This window comes from Eublepharis macularius, chromosome 19 (assembly GCF_028583425.1).
Source record: "Eublepharis macularius isolate TG4126 chromosome 19, MPM_Emac_v1.0, whole genome shotgun sequence".
In the NCBI taxonomy this organism is placed as follows: Eukaryota; Metazoa; Chordata; class Lepidosauria; order Squamata; family Eublepharidae; genus Eublepharis; species Eublepharis macularius.
Window position 1 is genome coordinate 8,482,172 of NC_072808.1, and position 17,320 is coordinate 8,499,491.

The 17,320-nt window shown below is 49.0% G+C and overlaps 1 protein-coding gene across 1 annotated transcript in view; it reads right to left on the reverse strand.

Moving 5' to 3' along the window:
* Window positions 1-17,320, reverse strand: part of MBD6 (methyl-CpG binding domain protein 6) — a 28,887-nt gene that overhangs the window by 6,875 nt on the left and 4,692 nt on the right. The window contains exons 2-9 of the mRNA XM_055003890.1: window positions 14,561-14,710; window positions 13,052-13,188; window positions 12,843-12,945; window positions 6,341-6,506; window positions 4,345-5,598; window positions 2,766-3,325; window positions 1,047-1,200; window positions 274-455 (exon numbers count right to left, since the gene is read on the reverse strand). Of these exons, the coding sequence (XP_054859865.1) occupies window positions 274-455; window positions 1,047-1,200; window positions 2,766-3,325; window positions 4,345-5,598; window positions 6,341-6,506; window positions 12,843-12,945; window positions 13,052-13,164 (2,532 nt within the window). The 5' untranslated portion in view covers window positions 13,165-13,188; window positions 14,561-14,710. The remainder of the gene's footprint in view (window positions 1-273; window positions 456-1,046; window positions 1,201-2,765; window positions 3,326-4,344; window positions 5,599-6,340; window positions 6,507-12,842; window positions 12,946-13,051; window positions 13,189-14,560; window positions 14,711-17,320) is intronic.

Sequence of the window (17,320 nt, forward strand, 5' to 3'; positions counted from 1 at the left end):
ATAACACATCTCGCATCGTGGTTATGTGGTTGGGTTGCAAATCAATTCTCTGCTGGTTCAAATTCCTCTCCTGCCATGAGCTCAGCAGGTGCTTTGGGTAAGCCACTCCTCTCAGCCACAGCTCCCATGCTGTATTATGAGGATTATATTAACACAAGACCTTATTCACCGCTCTGAGTGGGGTGCTAATCTGTCTAGAAGAGCAGTATATAGGCACTATTACTACTACTACTACTACTACTACTACTATTACTACTACTACTTCACCCTTACTTGCAAGCTCTGGAGGAGGCAGGCTAGGGGGTTGGAGCCTGTTAAGAGGGGCAGCTGTCCTTGGAAAAGCTGGAGTCCCAGGGGCCCTTGCAGGCTGGGGGGCAGGAGGGGCTGCTGCGCCTGGAGCAGGTGGCTGCCAATCAAGGAGGGACCTGGGGCCGAGTTCAGCGCTGACAGATCACCTGGGTGAGGGAGAAGAGGAGGAAATGAGCTGGACAGGTTAACAGACGACGTTTCCAAAGCAGCTCAGCCCCAGTAAAAGAGATCAAGAATGTGTGTGAGCCCTTTAGGGAAGCATCCCACCTCCCAAGCTAGAACTGAGAGACTTCAAATGCGTTAGTAAAAATAGTATTTTTTCCAAAGAATCAAACTACAGACTAACTACAGCTAACTCCTCTGAATCTACTGTCATGTATGTGATCCTGCTACCTTTTAGCACAACACAGGCATCGTTTTCCTGTTTGGTCATTGGTTTGGTTTGGAGTGGGGGCTTGCTGGGTTCTCTTCTGATCATTAGACGGCATTTTCTGATTTGGTAGGCGCTGGTGTGACCTAGTCCCACCGGACGAGTCCACATGCTGAGACCAGCCGTATAAACACTTGAAAAGTGGGCTTTCTAGTAGCCACTCTTGGGCCCCTTTCAGCGTTATTTACCCAGCATCAAACCCAGTCAGTCACAGACAGAAAGAGGACTCGTTCCAAGTGGCCTGGCTGCACCATAATCTCTGCATCCTCCCCGAAATGGGATCCGTAAGAGAAGGGACGCAACTCACCCAGAAGTGTGGTACTCAGCAGCGGGTTTACAAGCTGGGGCATCAGGGGGTTGAGCCTCCCTGAGGAGCTGGGGGTGCCTGGCGTGGTGCCCTCAGTAGTCGTCGATGTCATGCTAGCGGAGGTAGGTGCCACAGGAGAGCCAGCCAGGCCGGTCTGCGTAAGATGCGCAGAAGACAGTTAAGATGGGTAAAAAAGACTTGGGATAAGCCTGGCAGATGATTTAAGCAGAGCAATGAAAACCTGTGGCTGGGGCTCAGCACTGTCGTGCCCCCCCACTGGAAAGGAGGCGCAGCTATTCCTATAGGGTAGGCTCTGGTCACGGGCCATACAGACCTTCTACTCCAACCCCCTGCCCAATGCAGAATTAGCCTAAAGCATCCCTGACAAATATTCAGCCTCCTCTTGAAAACTGCCAGTGAAGGGGAGCTCACCACCTCCCTAGGCAGCTGATTCCACTTTTGAACTACTCTGACCATGAAAAAGTTTTTCCTAATATCCAGCCGGTACCTTTGTGCATGTAGTTTTAACCCATTGGTTCGCGTCCTACCCTCTGCTGCCAACTGGAACAGCTCCTTGCCCTCCTCCAAATGACAGCCTTTTGAATACTTAAAGAGAGCAATCATGCCCCCCCTCAATCTCCTCCAAACTAAACATTCCCAAGGCTTCCTCGTAGGGCTTGGTCTCCAGACCCCAGGTCATCTAACTTGTCTAAACTCTAGGACTAAGGCTATGCACAAGCTATACAGCCAGTCGATTTTTTATCCCGCCATTCCTCACCTCACCACAACATCACTCGGGGGTCCTGGGGGCCCATAAAGTTCTTCCCCAACTCCTGCTTCTGGAGGTGCTAAACATGGATAACGTCTCCTTCCTGAGCTTTTGTGAACTCTGTGTGTCTCCTTGGGCACAGATTCATTGCTTCCCCTGTCCCCAAAGTCCCCACAGCAGCACCTCCATTCACACCCTCCCCTTTGCGTGAGGCACTTTGGAGGACTGTAAAATAACAGTCCGATTCGGTTTGAATTTAGCCAAACCGAATCCAGCTGACCTCTCCCCAGGTTATGTTACAAAACAATGACAATAACAACAGGTAGCATTTGCACAGCACGTTTCAAGTCTTCGAAGTGCTCCGTGCGCGTATCATCTCACTAAGAGTTCACACGTTTCCTCTCCCCTCCAACGCTAAAGCCCTGCATCAATGATATTTAAACGCATTCTGCAAATATAAATAGATGAGAGTCATATTTAAGAAACTAAGTTGTAGCTTCTTGACTCTGTATGCTTTCCCCTCCTTCCCTTTGACCAATTTCTACCTATTTTTAACTTTTCATGTTCTTTCTTCTGGTGCCTGCGCATGCACATGTATCTTGCAGAGGTTACTCTTTCTAAGTCTGCAGAAATGGCTCCCCTAACCCTGGATGACTCATTGCGCAGATGTTTTGATCTTCCTGGTAAGGCCACCCATGGGAATCAGAGATATGATGTGTTACAATAGCCTGCTTTTCACCAAATGCACCTCTGTGAATAAGGCAAACTAACTTTGTAAGTTCCGTGGGGCAGAGTTTTAACCCAAGCTACTCTGCAATGCGCAGAGTATGTTGATTGCGCCATAGAAATGTATAGGATATCATTGCTGTTACTGTTAGACAAATTAAAAGCCACTTCTCCCAACAAAAGGCAACATGTTGCCTGAGTACACCTAAGTAATGCTTTCTTACCTGTGTAGGGCCTGGCCCAGTGTCCGAAGGGCCCAGGCTGGTTGCCAACAGTGCTGAATTTAAAGCTAGGACAGCTGGAGGAGTTGAAAGTGCTGGGAAAAGCAGAGGCTGCAGTGTTTCGGGGAGACTGGCAAATGGCTCCAGCAGGGGCTCTGTGGTTGCTGCTGCTGCTGCTGCTGCTTCCCTCTCGCCCTCGCACGGCGCCCCTGGCAACGCCAGCAGTGATGCCAAGAGTCCACTCGGTTGCTGCAGCAAATCCAAGCCAGGCAGCACCAGCGGCAGCAAGGACTGTCCGTCTGGCTCCCCCTGCAGGCTGATAGGAGGAAGGGCCGTCTCGGGGCCCAGGGTCAAGGAGAAGGGGAAGGAGCCCAGTGGGAGTAGCCCCGGAGGTAGAGCGTTCCCAAACGGCAGCGCCTGTTCCTGCGCCAGGAAGGGGAAAGTATCCGTGCCCGAGGGCAGCGGGCAGCCCAGGCTTCCTCCCTCCATGGTGCTGGTGGGGGCTGCGACGGGGCTGGGCGCCGGAGGGGCTTTGGGAGTCAAAGGCGACACAGAGGCAGCACCTGGAAGAGAGGGGGGGAAAGAACCACTGAGGCTGGGGCAACACGCCCCATTCCGAGACACTAACCTTTCCCAGAAGGCACTGCTCTCTCTTTGGTCCTTTTCCAGGTCTTGGGTGTTTTTTTCTCCAGGCCTATTGGCAACCTTACCCATCGGCTTTGGCAACCTTACCAACAGGTCTTGGCCATCTTATCACCAGCATATTATCAAACTATGCCCCCCCCCACACTCCTCTTAGTTTGTTTATGTTCGGATTGGGGAAACTGGAGGGGGCCGCCATCTGATACGCTGTTATAGATATTTTTCTGCATTTTAAAATCTATCTATCTATCTATCTATCTATCTATCTATCTATCTATCTATCTATCTATCTATCTATCTATCTATCTATCTATCTATCTATCTATCTATCTATCTATCTATCTATCTATCTATCTTTATTTATTTATTTATTTATTTATTTATTTTAAATGCTCATTGAGCATTTTATTGCACCCCGCCCTGAGCCCATTTGTGAGGAGGGTGGGCTAAAAATTGAATGAATGAATGAATGAATGAATGAATAATCAACAGGCCTTCGCAATCTTTCCAATAGATCAGGCCCAGAAGCTCCTAAGCACCTCCACATTTTTGCACCCTGCTCTTATCTCAGCTGCGGGAGGGGGCACCGAGGCTGAAGGACAGCTCTTGACTGCGATAAGACTTCAGCCATGACATTATGAGCTTCATACGTTTAGGTTGCGAGTCCTAAACACTTCCCCCTGGGAACAAACCCCATGCCACACATTTGCATTTACTTTGAAGTAAACCCGCACTGGGCTGCACCGGAAGGGAAGGCTGCAGCCTGGTCCCATGAGCAAAGAAAGGCAAGAGAACAAGAAGTTGTGGGGGGCTGCAGGCTTCCCCCCACTGAGTGCAGAAGACACACGGCTGACGATTTGCTGTCTCCGTTCTAATGATGAAATCCCCCCCTTGTCAGCGACTGCTTTCAGCCCTAGGAAAGCTCCCCCACACAAGATACCTGGGGGGCCGTGGGGACTGACAGGAGAGGCCGGAGGTTTTGGCTGCGGGGGACTCCCTGAGATCTGTTCGGAAGACGCTGAGGCCAGCTGCCCAAAGAGACTGAGGAGCTGGCTGTTGAAGTCCTGAAAAGAGGGCAACGGGCTGGGGCCATCACCGGTAGGAGTCGGGGGCAGCGGGGGGAGCCCAGGGGCTGGCGAGCTGACAGGAGGGCCCAGCAGGCTCAGCAAGGATGACAGTGGCTGAACCGGCGCCACCGAGCTTGGGGGTCCATTCTTGGCCTCTCCCGCTGTCGGCTGGTCCCGCGGCCGGGGGTGTCGTGTCGGCATCTCCTCAGAATGGGCAGCTGTGGCCTGCCCCGAGTGGGAGTCCTTGAGCAGGCGCAAGACGGTGGGGGAGCGGCGCTGGCGCCGAGGCGGCCGCCCGCCCACCACGGACAGCAGCAAGCGGCTGGGTAAAGTGCTGGCAGCCAGCTCGTCAGGACGCCCCCTGCTGGCGAGCTGGGCCTTGGCGGCTGCGCTCAACAAACTGCTGGCTGGGAAAGAGCCTGGGCCCTGCGGATGAAGGAGCAGCAGGCCGGGCGGTCCTTTGCCTTCGGGGGCGACTCCTAAGGGCACTGAGGGCAGGTTATTGCTGCTTTGGTTGATTAAGGCATTGGCTGGCGGCGCCACATCCAAGCTGGAGGGTTTGGGGGCCAGCCGATGTCCACCGAGGCCCTGCTCTGAGGACGCAGAGGAATGCCGAGAGCGCTGTGGGGAGGGCTCAGCGCTGCCTGCTGGGGATGAAACAGAGGAGAGGGTTGTGGGGGCAGGCGAGCCAGTGGTGCTCGTCTGCGACCCCAGAGGTCCTGGCCGGCCACTCCAGGGGCTGCCCTCTTGACCTGGAACCACCTCGTCTGGTGAGGGGAAGAGAAGCCCGCTTGAGGGATAGGTCCGGGGTGGCGCATCGAGAACAGCTTTGCTCGGCAGAAAGGAAACCCCAGCGGCGTTCAGTTCAGCAGGGAAGGTTGGGCGGGTGTTGCCATTCGTGGTGGCAGGAAGGCGGCCTGGGAAGATGTCTCCAAAGAGATGGTTGGGATGGTGCGGGAAGGGGGAGCTCTGGCTGGACCAGGTGTTGCCGTAGCGATCAGAAGGGCACTGCAGGTAGGGTTCCGGGACCTTGGCCAAGGCAGCCGGTGCTTTGTTGGGAAGCGGCTGCTGCTGCGGGCGACTGCTGGGTCCTGGTGTTGGTGGGTGGGAGGGCTGGTTCAGGACCCCTGAAACAGACAGAGACAAAGTCAGATAGGAGGGCAACACCTACCCAACCTTCCCTGGCTATGTTTATGCAGAAGCAGTGGTGTAACCGATGGTTGATGGGGGTTGGAGAAAGAAAGAATACGACACTCAATGAGAGAGAAAAATTACTTTAGCCAGTTTGGTGTAGTGGTTAAGAGCGGCAGGACTCTAATCTGGAGAGCCAGGTTTGTTTCCCCACTCCTCTGCGTGAAGCCAGCTGGGTGACCTTGCTTCAGTCACAGCTTCTCGGAGATAACACACTTTGTAAACCGCTCTGTGGCATTAAGTTGTCCTGAAGGGCGGTATATAAATCATCCTATCATGAACAGCTTTGCTCAGAATGACCTTGCAAAAAGGCAAGGTCAGAGCTGGCTGGGTGAACTTGGGCGTCACTCACTCTCCGCCTAAACAGCCTCACAAGGTTGTTGTTCTGAGGGCACAAAGGAGGAGGGGAGAATGGTGGTGTAGGCTGCTTGGGGCCACCACAGCATAAACAAATGACAGGGGAGACTCTAGTAAACAAAAAGAGTGGCCCATGCCAGATTGAAGCAAGCCATGCTACAATGGTGGGGAACAGCACGGGCAAAGCGTATCCTTCAGCAAGAATCTAAGGGAAGAAAGGTAAACTTAGCTGGTAAAGTTAAGCCCTGGAACCCAAGCCCAGGTCACAATGCTATAGAAGAGGGTGATGGAAAAATGTGGTTTTGTGCAGATCGTGGTTACCTGGCCCCAGGTGTGGCAGGCTCAGCGGTCCATGGCTTTCCATGCTGCGATACAGGGTGGCCATTGCCACGATTTTCCGGCGATGGTTGCACAGTTTGGTCATGTCCTCATCTCCCTTGGCGCCTTCACTGCCCGTCACCATTGCTGCCGGGTCAAAGTTGAAAACCTACCAACGAGGGGGAAAGATTTAATTATTTTTATTTTTAAAAAATATAAACAATGTTTTTGCCGTGTGCATGTTTTTTGGGGGATATGTTTACAGTCTGTTAATAAATTTATTTTTAAAAGCCTATTCTTTTTTAACTATTGCCTTAACGACCACGTAATTGTCTGTGCTGACTCCTTCCTCTAATTCTCGTTCACATGGAGATCCCATCAGATTGCGGAGTTCCTTCCCTGCGTATGTTCTCAGCTAACGGCAAGGTGAATTGGAATCAAGGAATCTTGGTGGAAGCAAAAGAGAACAGGCACAAAATTCCAAAGCTAGCTCAAATCAAAGAAATTTGCGGATCGTTTGCATTATTTATGCTGCTTCTGTTAACTCTCAACAGAGGGGTAAAGAAGAGGGGTATGGAACACTGCATCGGCTCCCCTCCTGATCCTAGGAAATCCCGAACAGCCTTCTGCCTTCTTTCTCCAAACACTGCCCTCCCCAACGCCCCAGTTTTCAGGCACTACTTTGCAGCAACGGAGGCTAGAAACTCGCTTTCATTGTTGTTGCTTTTTTTTTTTTTTAAAAAAAGGAGTAATGTCAAGAATGCTGAATTCAGAATTGCTAAGATGCAAAATACATACAGCTCTGGCTATTACTACCCTCCTTTGCAGCAGGGATGACCCGAGATGGCAAACATTGCTGTGAAAATTTGTAGGTACTGCTGGGTTCCTCCAGAGGAGATGAAGGGCCATGCTGATCATGAGCTACATCCTAGGAGCTAGGAGGAGCCGGTCAAAAGCTCTTTCCCCCCTTTGAATGAGGCTAGAGCTTTCTGGTGGAGAGTGTGGTTAAATCGCAGGTAACTTACGATGAACCCCCACTGTGGTTTTCAAGGCAAAGTGACTACGAAGAGGCTTCGCACTGCCTGCCTCTGCATAGCGACCCTGGACTTCTTTGGGGGTCCCCCACCCAATTACTAACTAAGCCCGACCCCGGTGAGCAGCTGAGATCTGACGAGATTGGGCTTGCCTGGGCTATTTTTAGGCCAGGCATTTTCCCAGCTGTATGCTGAGGATCCTCAGATATTAATTCATAAAATTTAATTAATCAATGAAAAGGCCAGTAGCAGCAGTCGCCCACTTCCACCTGCAATACCCAGCATTCCTTGCAGTTGGGCATCTTCTGGGTTACAACTGCAGTTCTTGTGTGGAGATGGTGAAGCCCAATAGAGCCAGCCAGGGCCGTCTGTATAGCTTGGAACGTCTTTCCCGGAATCGTCCGCAGCAAGCGGAATGCCAGATGTGCAGGAAGCCTTGGGCAGGCAGCCGATACGGAATCTATGCCAGAGCTCTGTGCTGGAGCTAGAAATGTGCTGTTGGCAAAAAGGGCCCTTGAACACAATGCCAACCCCTGGTGAATGGCAGCTCTAACGGCACACACGCAAATGTCCTTTCTAAAATAGCTTCTGGTGGTCGGTGTGAGGAGCAAGCCCATGTTCATGGATCAAAGGTACTATTTTTCAAATTAAAGGGCAGAAGTTGGTCAAACCATACAAGGACAGGACTTCGCCTTAGGCCTAATCCCAGAGGGATGACCTTGCTAGATCACTGCAGTCCATCCGTAGGTCCTGAAGCATAACACCCTCTACAATAAATTTTGTGAGTCTGATAGGTGCTACTGGTCTCTTGCTCTTTTCTGCCTGTTCTATTGTGTGTATTCACTGCAAGATTCCATTCTGCCACCTTAAGATCATGGTGCAAAATTAAGCAAGCTTGCATCATTACTCTTTATTTTGCATAATGGCAGGGTTTATTGTTTTGCATCATTTCTTCTGTTTCAAGAATATCCTTGCTCCTCCATGGAGGCTTAGAAACCTGCTTTTACGAAGAATGGAAGCTGAGATTCTTAGGAAGCTGAATTCTGTGGCCAATGCTACCTTCTGTAGTGTTCTTTCCGACGCTTCTGCAAGACTGCAGTGCATTTAATGCCCTGACTCATATCTAAAATATCTCAAGCTGGTTATCTGCCTAGCCTTTTAAAAAAAAAATAAAAGGAAAGCTTCTAAGCAATGAGATTCCACAGTTGGGCTGAGCAGCATCTTGCTAAAGAGACTTGTAAGACATTCATCCTAACTTCTCAACCTTGAGCAATGCGGTCAGCAACTGGCTTTGCAAAAAGGTCACTTTGAGAACAGAGCATGAGGTAAGGGGACTCATCCCTCATCTACCTCCCTGCGAAGGTAATTCCTTTTATTTCGGATATTACTCCTTTCACACCTGAAAGATAATGAAGGAGCAAAACGGCTTCCTACTTCAGGAGGCCAGATGTGGCCCAGGGGTTCTCAGTTGCTGATATCCTACTCACAACTTAAACCCGTTGCTTCCAATCATGCTGGCTTCTCTTTTATTTTGCCACCATTCTAAATATTTGAAAAGTGCTGACGTCTCCCCCACCCCTACCCCGGGCATTCTTTTTTTCTTTCCTGGGTTAAGTGTACATAGCTTCCTTGGGAGGAAAATTCCCCAAGGAAGTTCAGCATCAGTACACATCTTACAGGGATAAGAGGCTGTAGCTTAGTGGCAGAGCATCTGGTTTGCATACAGAAGGTCCCTGGTTCAGGCCTCAGCAATATCTCCAGTTAAAAAGAACTCAAGCAGCAAGAAAGAAATTTGGGTTCCTGAGACTTTGGAGAGCCACTGCCTGTCACAGGAGGCAGGATCCTTCTTGAAGTGCAGAACTCCAAACCGAACATTAGAGATGGGCATGAGCCAGAAAAAGCCATGAACTTTCACGAACTTGCCCCAGTTCACAAATTGGTTTGTTTTGGTTCATGAAAATGTCACTTCCAGGCCAGCAAATCACCACTTCCGGGTCAGCAGAAGGTCTGCAGGAAGTCCATCCCCTGTTGCCTAGGAAACTGATTGATTGGCACCAGGCTGTCTGCAGAGATGAACTGAAAAACAAACCAAACGAACCAGCCTAAAGTTCGTGGCGGTTTGTCAGAAATGGGATCTGACAATCGCTGGTTCATGAACCACGAACCAGCCTGATTCGTCATGAATTTTGGTTCGTATTTCGGTTCATGCCCATCTCTACTGAACATAGGACTCTAATGAGATCTTATAAAAACAGCAATGATTGCAGATTTATCACTTTTGAGCCTTACACTTGTATATATTTTATAATTCTGCAATTAGCATTCAGCGAAGTCAGAATATTGAGGACCTCTACTTTTATTTAAAGCAAGTCTCCAGCCCTTATGATTGTGAAGAGAAGCCTTGGGCAATGCCACCGTTCTCATCAAATTATCCCTGTTAGACGACAAAAGGTGGTCTATTGAATAAAACAACATCAGAGGCTATTCAAAAATCTGTAAATATATATACATGCTCTATCTTTTAAACAAATTCTGTTGCTTCTCAGGTACTTTTAGATATTCACAAATACACGAAATTCCCTGAAATTTTCAAGTTCATTTCACAAAATTAAAAGAATACATGTGCTTTAGACTTCTGATAGTTTTCGCAGGCGTCAGACATGAAATTTTGTAAGCAACTAGCTGTCAAAAGATTCAGTGCCACAGCAGGACGGTTGTCAATTATTGTCAAATGCCATGATTCAAATACGGAAGCGGAATGTTAAATGGAGATACTGACGATTCAATGAAACTTTGGCAATCATCTAAGCAACCAGAGATTATCTGAAGAAAATTTTACATAAGAGTTCACAGTACGCCGTTTGGAGGAGAACTCCAGTGAAAATATTCATTTCAGATTTGAAATATTTGTATGAGCAAGTTCCAAGCCTGTCTGAGATCTTTCCCCCCACTTCTGCTTTAAAAGCACACTGGGGGCTGTCCACACACTCCGAAACGATAATTTTTCCTTGATTCTCCAATGTTATGCCCACCTTTGGACAACCAGCAGAGGGGCAAACATGTTTTTGCAAATGTGTCCTGTGTTGTTAGCCACCTTGAGTCTAAGGAAATAGGTTTGATTTTATATATATCATTAGCAGGGTTGGCTCCAGGATTTTGGGGAGCCCTTGGGGGAAAGTATCTTTTGTGGATCTCCCTTAAATGGAAAGAAGTGGAATTGGCAAACTGAATTCCCTCACCTTCTTGGTTTTCCATGCACGGTGAACACAGTTGCTCTACAGGAGCTATGGCACCCCAATAAATGTTTGATTTCACCACCCACTGGTCCTGATAATGGTTCTCTTCTGCCTTTGTTCTTGTCTCATTACAGGGCGTTCTAAATGGCTTGGGTCTGAAATATCTAAAGATCTAGTTCCACCCGTACCAACATGCTCTGGTTCTGAGCTCCATGTAGAGGGCTCTCCTAGAAGAACTAGTCTTAGCTGAGATTAGTTTGGCCAGGACCCAGGGGAAAGCCTGTTCAGCTGCTGTCCCCAGGCTTTGGAATGCCCTCCCATTCGAGCTGATGGTGAAACTACATCTAGACCATCTGGAATGGGTCAGAACCCTTTTTGTTCCAGAAGGCCCTGAATTAAGACATGTTTGCTATCTGTTAAAGGTTTTGTAATGCTTCTTCATGGCTTTACGGTCTCTGCTGGATTTTTAACTGCAGAGTTGCTTTTATGGATTGAGATTTTATGATCTGTAAAATGGGAGAGGCTTTATATTTATACACTGCTTTGACCGCAGTTTGGATGGGAAAGTAGCAAACTGAAATCTCGTTTGTACATAAGAACATAAGAGAAGCCATGTTGGATAAGGCCAATGGCCCATCCAGTCCAACACTCTGTGTCACACAGTGATCAAAAACCAGGAGTCCTCAGGAGGTCTGCCAGTGGGGAAGGGACACTAGAAGCCCTCCCACAGATTGCCCCCCCCCTAATACCAAGAATACAGAGTATCGCTGCCCTAGACAAAGAGTTCCATCTGTACCTTGTGGCTAATAGCCACTGATGGACCTCTGCTCCATATGTTTATCCAATCCCCTCTTGAAGCTGCCTATGCTTGAAGCTGCCACCACCTCCTGAGGCAGTGAATTCCAAGTGTTAATCACCCTTTGGGGGAAGAAGTACTTCCTTTTATCTGTTCTGACCCGACTGCTCAGCAATTCCATTGAGTGCCCACGAGTTCTTGTATTGTAAGAAAGGGAGAAAAAGACTTCTTTCTCTACCTTCTCTATCCCATGCATAATCTTGTAAACCTCTATCATGTCACCCCTCAGTCATCGTTTCTCCACGCTGAAGAGCCCCAAGCGCTTTAACCTTTCTTCATAGGGGAAGTGTTCCATCCCTTTAATCATTCTAGTTGCCCTTTTCTGCACTTTTTCCAGTGCTATAATATCTTTTTTGAGGTGTGGTGACCAGAATTGTACACAGTATTCCAAATGTAGCTGTGCCATTGATTTATACAGGGGCATTTTATGATACTAGCTGATTTGTTTTCAATTCCCTTCCTAATAATCCCCTGCATAGCGTTGGCTTTTTTTTTTATCCACCACGACTCCAAGATCTCTTTCTTGGTCAGTCTCCGCCAGTTTGGACCCCATCATTGTGTATTTATATTTGGGATTTTGGGCCCCCATGTGCATTACTTTGCAGTTGGCCACGTTGAACCTCATTTGCCACGATGACGCCCACTCGCCCAGCCTCAACAGATCCCTTTGGAGTGCCTCACAATCCTCCCTGGTTCTCACCACCCTGAACAATTTAGTGTCATCAGCAAACTTAGCCACTTCACAGCTTACTCCCAACTCCAAATCATTAATGAACAAGTTAAAAAGCACCGGACCCAATACTGAGCCCTGCGGTACCCAACTGCTTACCACCCTCCACTGTGAATATTGCCCATTTATACTCACTCTCTGTTTCCTATTCATTAGCCAGTTTTTGATCCACGAGAGGACTTGTCCTTTTACCCCATGACTATTGAGCTTACTTAGCAGCCTTGGATGAGGAACTTTATCAAAAGGATAATAATCTTGTGAGGATAATAATAATACACTTTGTAAACTGCTCTGAGTGGGCGTGTTGTTGTTGTTCCTTGGGCTCAGTTTGACAATCTTTATACTAGAGCCAGTTTGGTGTAGTGGTTAAGACTGTGGGACTCTACTCTGGAGAGCCGGGTTTGATTCCCCACTCCTCCGCTTGAAGCCTGCTGGGTGATCTTGGGTCAGTCACAGCTCTCTCAGAGTTCTCTCAGCCCCACCCACCTCACAGGGTGATTGTTGTTGTGGGGATAATAATAAAACACTTTGTAAATCGTTCTGCGTGGGTGTTAGGTTGTCCTGAAGGGCTGTCTATAAATTGAATGTTATTGTTAATGTTAATATTAACCCAACTGTAACAGATCAGGTTCTTTCCTGGGTCTTGTACCTTGTGTACATTGAGGGGACACTCCAGGCCGCACTTGCAGGTGCCGTCTGCCAGCAGGTACGCACGAGTCTGCTCCAAGGAAGCCAGGCTTGTGCCGCTAGGACTGTGAGAGAGAGAGAGAGAGAGAGAGAGAAAGGAGGCAGTGTGAAGGGTAGCACCAGAGGTGGGAGTGGCCCTGCCCCAGTTGGGGAGGCAGAGGGGAAGCTCACCTGATGTAGCGCACCCCTCCCTCTTCCACCCTGCGCTGCCAGCCCACGGGCACAGGTGCGACTGCTGGGCGCCCACCTCGATCCACACCACAGCAATCATCGCCGCCATTCATTGTGCTCCCTCAGCGCTTGGGCACCTGAAAGAACCGTTTGTCACTGAGGTAAAATAAGACACTGTGGGGGTGGGGTGGATGGTACAATGGTTTGAAGAGCTCCTGAGGCCCAGGGGCTCGGCTCGTATTGGCACAATGGGGAACAGATGGCTTGTGTCTATGAGGTGCATAGGACACAAGGACTAGGACTAGGACCAGGGACAACCTGGTTCGAATCCCTGCTCTGCCACAGAAGCTCCTTGGGGCCATCACACTCTCTCAGCCTAACCCCCCTCACAGGGGAAAAGAGCAAGAGTCCAGTAGCACCTATAAGACTAAGAAAATTAGTGGAAGAGTATGAGCTTTCGTGTGCCACAGCTCACTTCTTCAAATATCTAAAGTTATCTGATCATGATGAAGAAGTGAGCCGTGGCTCACAAAAACTCATACCCTACCACAAATTTTCTTAGTCTTATAGGTGCTACTGGACTCTTGCTCTTTTCCTCTGCTACAGACAGACTAACACGGCTACCCATCTTGATCTACCCCCTCAGAAAAAGTATATGCCGTCTCTTCACACTTGCTCAAGAGACTCAAAATAAAACAAAATCAAGCAAACAGCCAATAAATACATATCAATAAAACAATCCAAGACAACTGAAAGAAGACATGTCAATAAAAGCAGGCATTCAAAGCAAGCCAGGGCATAAAAGCACATAAAAAGGAGCAGTCTAAAATGCTATTGATAAAACAGATGAGGAGCAGATCATCAAAAGGCTAAAAAAATAAAGGCGGAATCCCTTCGTTTAAAAGCCTTGGTAAAGAGAAAAGCCTTGGCCCCTAAAGGAGAGTAAAGCGGGCAGTAGTCAAATACTTAGTGGGAGGGGCAGCCAGTATATGTCTTTCAGCGCAGGGGTGTTGTGTAGGTAGGCTGCCAGGCTAGCCTCAAGAGGGAGGGCACTCCATGACAGAAAGTATGATTAAAATCACGTTATTTCTCCTGCCACATACACAGGCCAGCAGCCTGAAGTGGTACAGCCCAGGAAGGACTCTACCATGCGATGCTTCCCTTAACCTGCTGATGAGGAGATGACTGCCACTAAATGACAACAAGAAAGATGGAACAAACATTCTACGGATGATGAGAGGCGGGGGGGGGGGGGGAGAACAGGCTAGAAACGCTTCAGGCTAGAAATGAGGCACCAGCCAGACGTGGGCGACTTTTATCAGGGGGACTGAGGTGAATTACTGTGACTGCTTCCATGTCCCCCAACCCCCTTCTGTCGGTCTCCCTCACTTCCCTCCACACACTCTCTGGGCGGTCCTGACCTACTAAACTCCATCAAGGAGAAGCTATGAAACGGCAAACAGTTGGATGATCCTTTAATCCCAGCTGCACTCGGCTGACGGTTCCTACCTGCTCATGGCTGCAAACCTCGCGGCAGGCGGCGTTAAGGGTGGGCACGCTCCCGCCTGGCGCTCATAGTCCACGCAGCCTTTTCCTGGAGTCCAGGCAGTGCCCAGTTTGGTGAGCTCACGCCCACTCTCCAGCCACACTAGCCGACACCTGTAAAAGATGGGCGACATGTTGCCGCAGCTGAAGCGCACACAGAGAGAACAAGAACCCGCACAGCGACCCACCGCCCCCAGCCAGGGAAAATCTGCTGATTCCAGGAAAAGACTCGAAGTTTATCCTGTGGACTTGGGGTGCCAGGATTCCTCCCCTGGGCCAGCACAGCTCCTTGTTACTCTGAAATTAGCCACACTTTGCTATTTTGTATTGCAAAAAGACGTGGTGCAAAGTCTCGGGGACTTGGGAAATAAGATAATTACACAACGTCACATTTGTACACTTCCTGCTACTCCAGCTGATCAAGCCGGTATGGTGAGACCCAGGTTCAAATTCTTGCTCGGCCATGGAATCATGCTGGGTCACAATGGGCCAGTGATCTTCTCTCAGCCTAACCTATCTCACAGGGCTGTTGTTGAGAAGATAAAAGGGAGGGAGAATGACATTGTTAAGCAGCTTTGGGGCCCCATCAGGGAGAGAGAAGAAAAAGAATGTGCCGTTGAGTCACAGCCAACTCATAGAGACCCCATCCATAGGGCAGCCCAGGCAAGAGATGAGCAGAGGTGGTTCGTCATTCCCTTCCTCTACACAGCAACCTCAGTCTTCCTTTGGGTTTTTTAAAATTTTATTTTACTTCATTTATACCCCGCTGGTCTCTCCAATGGGGACCCAAAACAACGTACATTCTCCTCCTCACCGCCATTTTTTCCTCACAATAACAAGGTAGGTTAGTCTGAAACCATTTGACTGGCCCAAGGTCACCGAGCAAGCTTCCACGGCTAGAGCTGCCAGTCTCCTAGTGGGGTGGGGGATCCCCCGCTTCCAGCCTCTGCCCCTCACCGCCACTTAGCTGGCTGGTGAGGGGAAAAGGCATGGTGAATTGGCCCAGAAGGAAAAGAAGCTCCCGAGCAAGCGCGCAGCAGGTGCACTCCCCGGTGGGTGCGACGACATCACTTCCTCGAGTGATGTCATTGAGCCCGTCAGTAGGCATACTCCTGTGCTTTGCCATGGCCAATTCTGGCCTCCAATGGGCTGAACTGGCCCTGCGCAAAGTGAGGAAGCCCACTGCCGGTACGCTGACATCACTTCCCGGAAGTGATCTCACTGCGTTGGCACCAGGAGCATATAAGCACAAGATTTAGACCAAAGGTAAGTGCCGGGTCCACCCCCCTCCCCCGCCTGGACTGTATAGGAACCTGGCAACCCTTCCCATGACAGAACGGAGAATCGAACCTGGGTCGCCCAGATCCTAGTCCATCACTCTAGCCACTACACCATACTGGTATAACAGTGGTCTCCTATCCATGTACTAACCGTGTCTGGCCCTGCTTAGCTCCAAGCATTGATAAGTTTGGACTAAGCTGTGCTATTTGGACTGCTACTGGGGAGGAAAGCCATAAATGTCTAAATTTAAAAAAAATTGATCTGGGAAGATCAACCAGTTCCTGGTTTTGTAGTCATGGCCACTTACAGTGAAATGCTAAATAACACCCTTCTAAGCTAACTGACTTTAGTGAACTTAGAAGGATATAACTAGTTAGGATTGGACAGTAACCATCCCCCTTCACCCATTTTATTTATTTGTTTGTTTGTTTATAGTCCACCTTTCTCACTGAGACTCAAGGTGGATTACACAGCGTGAGATTAGTACAGTCAGTATCAAGGACATTTCCTTAAACAATGCCATAGGTAAATAAACACAAGACATAACATTAGTAAGAATCCAATACAGAGTTGGAGAAATGCTGAAAAAGAACATAAGCAATTCTAGGGCTGACAGCAGACCACATGAAGCACGAGTAGCTCATAGGAGCACATATTTAAGACCACAGGTAGCACGTAAGGCAACATAGTGGTGAAGTCTATGGTCCTTAAGTCATTAGCAAAACATCTGAGAGCCCCTCCCTACGATACAAAAGCCTTTTTGAATAATTCAGTTTTGAATCATTTGCAGAAAGCTAGGAGAGTGGGGGCTCTCCTGACCTCAGGCAGGCTGTTCCACAGAGTAGGGGCCACCACAGAGAAAGCCTGTGTATGGGCTGTTGATTTCACCCATGTGCAGGGTGGCACCTGCAGGAGACCCTGTTCAGATAAGCGAAGCCACCGTGGAGGAACATAGGGAGGGAGGTGGTCCCGTAGGCATACCAGGCCAAGGCCATGAAGAGCTGCATTGTAAAGGATGGGGTGTGTGGGGTGAGAGTCTAACCTTTCTTTGCCTTACTTGCAATTAATGTATGTTGCTTAGAAAGCACCCGCATCCCATTAGTTAAAATCCACAAGGACGGAACTAAACCTCAGCCTTACAGGTCCAGGTTCCCCCCTCCAGATGCATAAATTTCTGCAACAAGCGACAGAAAAGGGACATGTGAAGCTTTTCCCACTGCATCTCCTTGCCAAGGAGCTTCATGCGTCGGTTTGCTGGCTCCTGTGCAGCTCTTATGCTTTCTCTTGGTGAGTTCCTCTACAGTTGGTATAAAGTTCTCTCCACGCCACACACAAGGTTCCCAACAACCCAGAGGAAAAAAAATTATTTGTCCCTTTAACAGAGGCATCATGGGATGTTATCTACCACGTGAATTTATTTATGTCCATGCCATGAAAAACTTC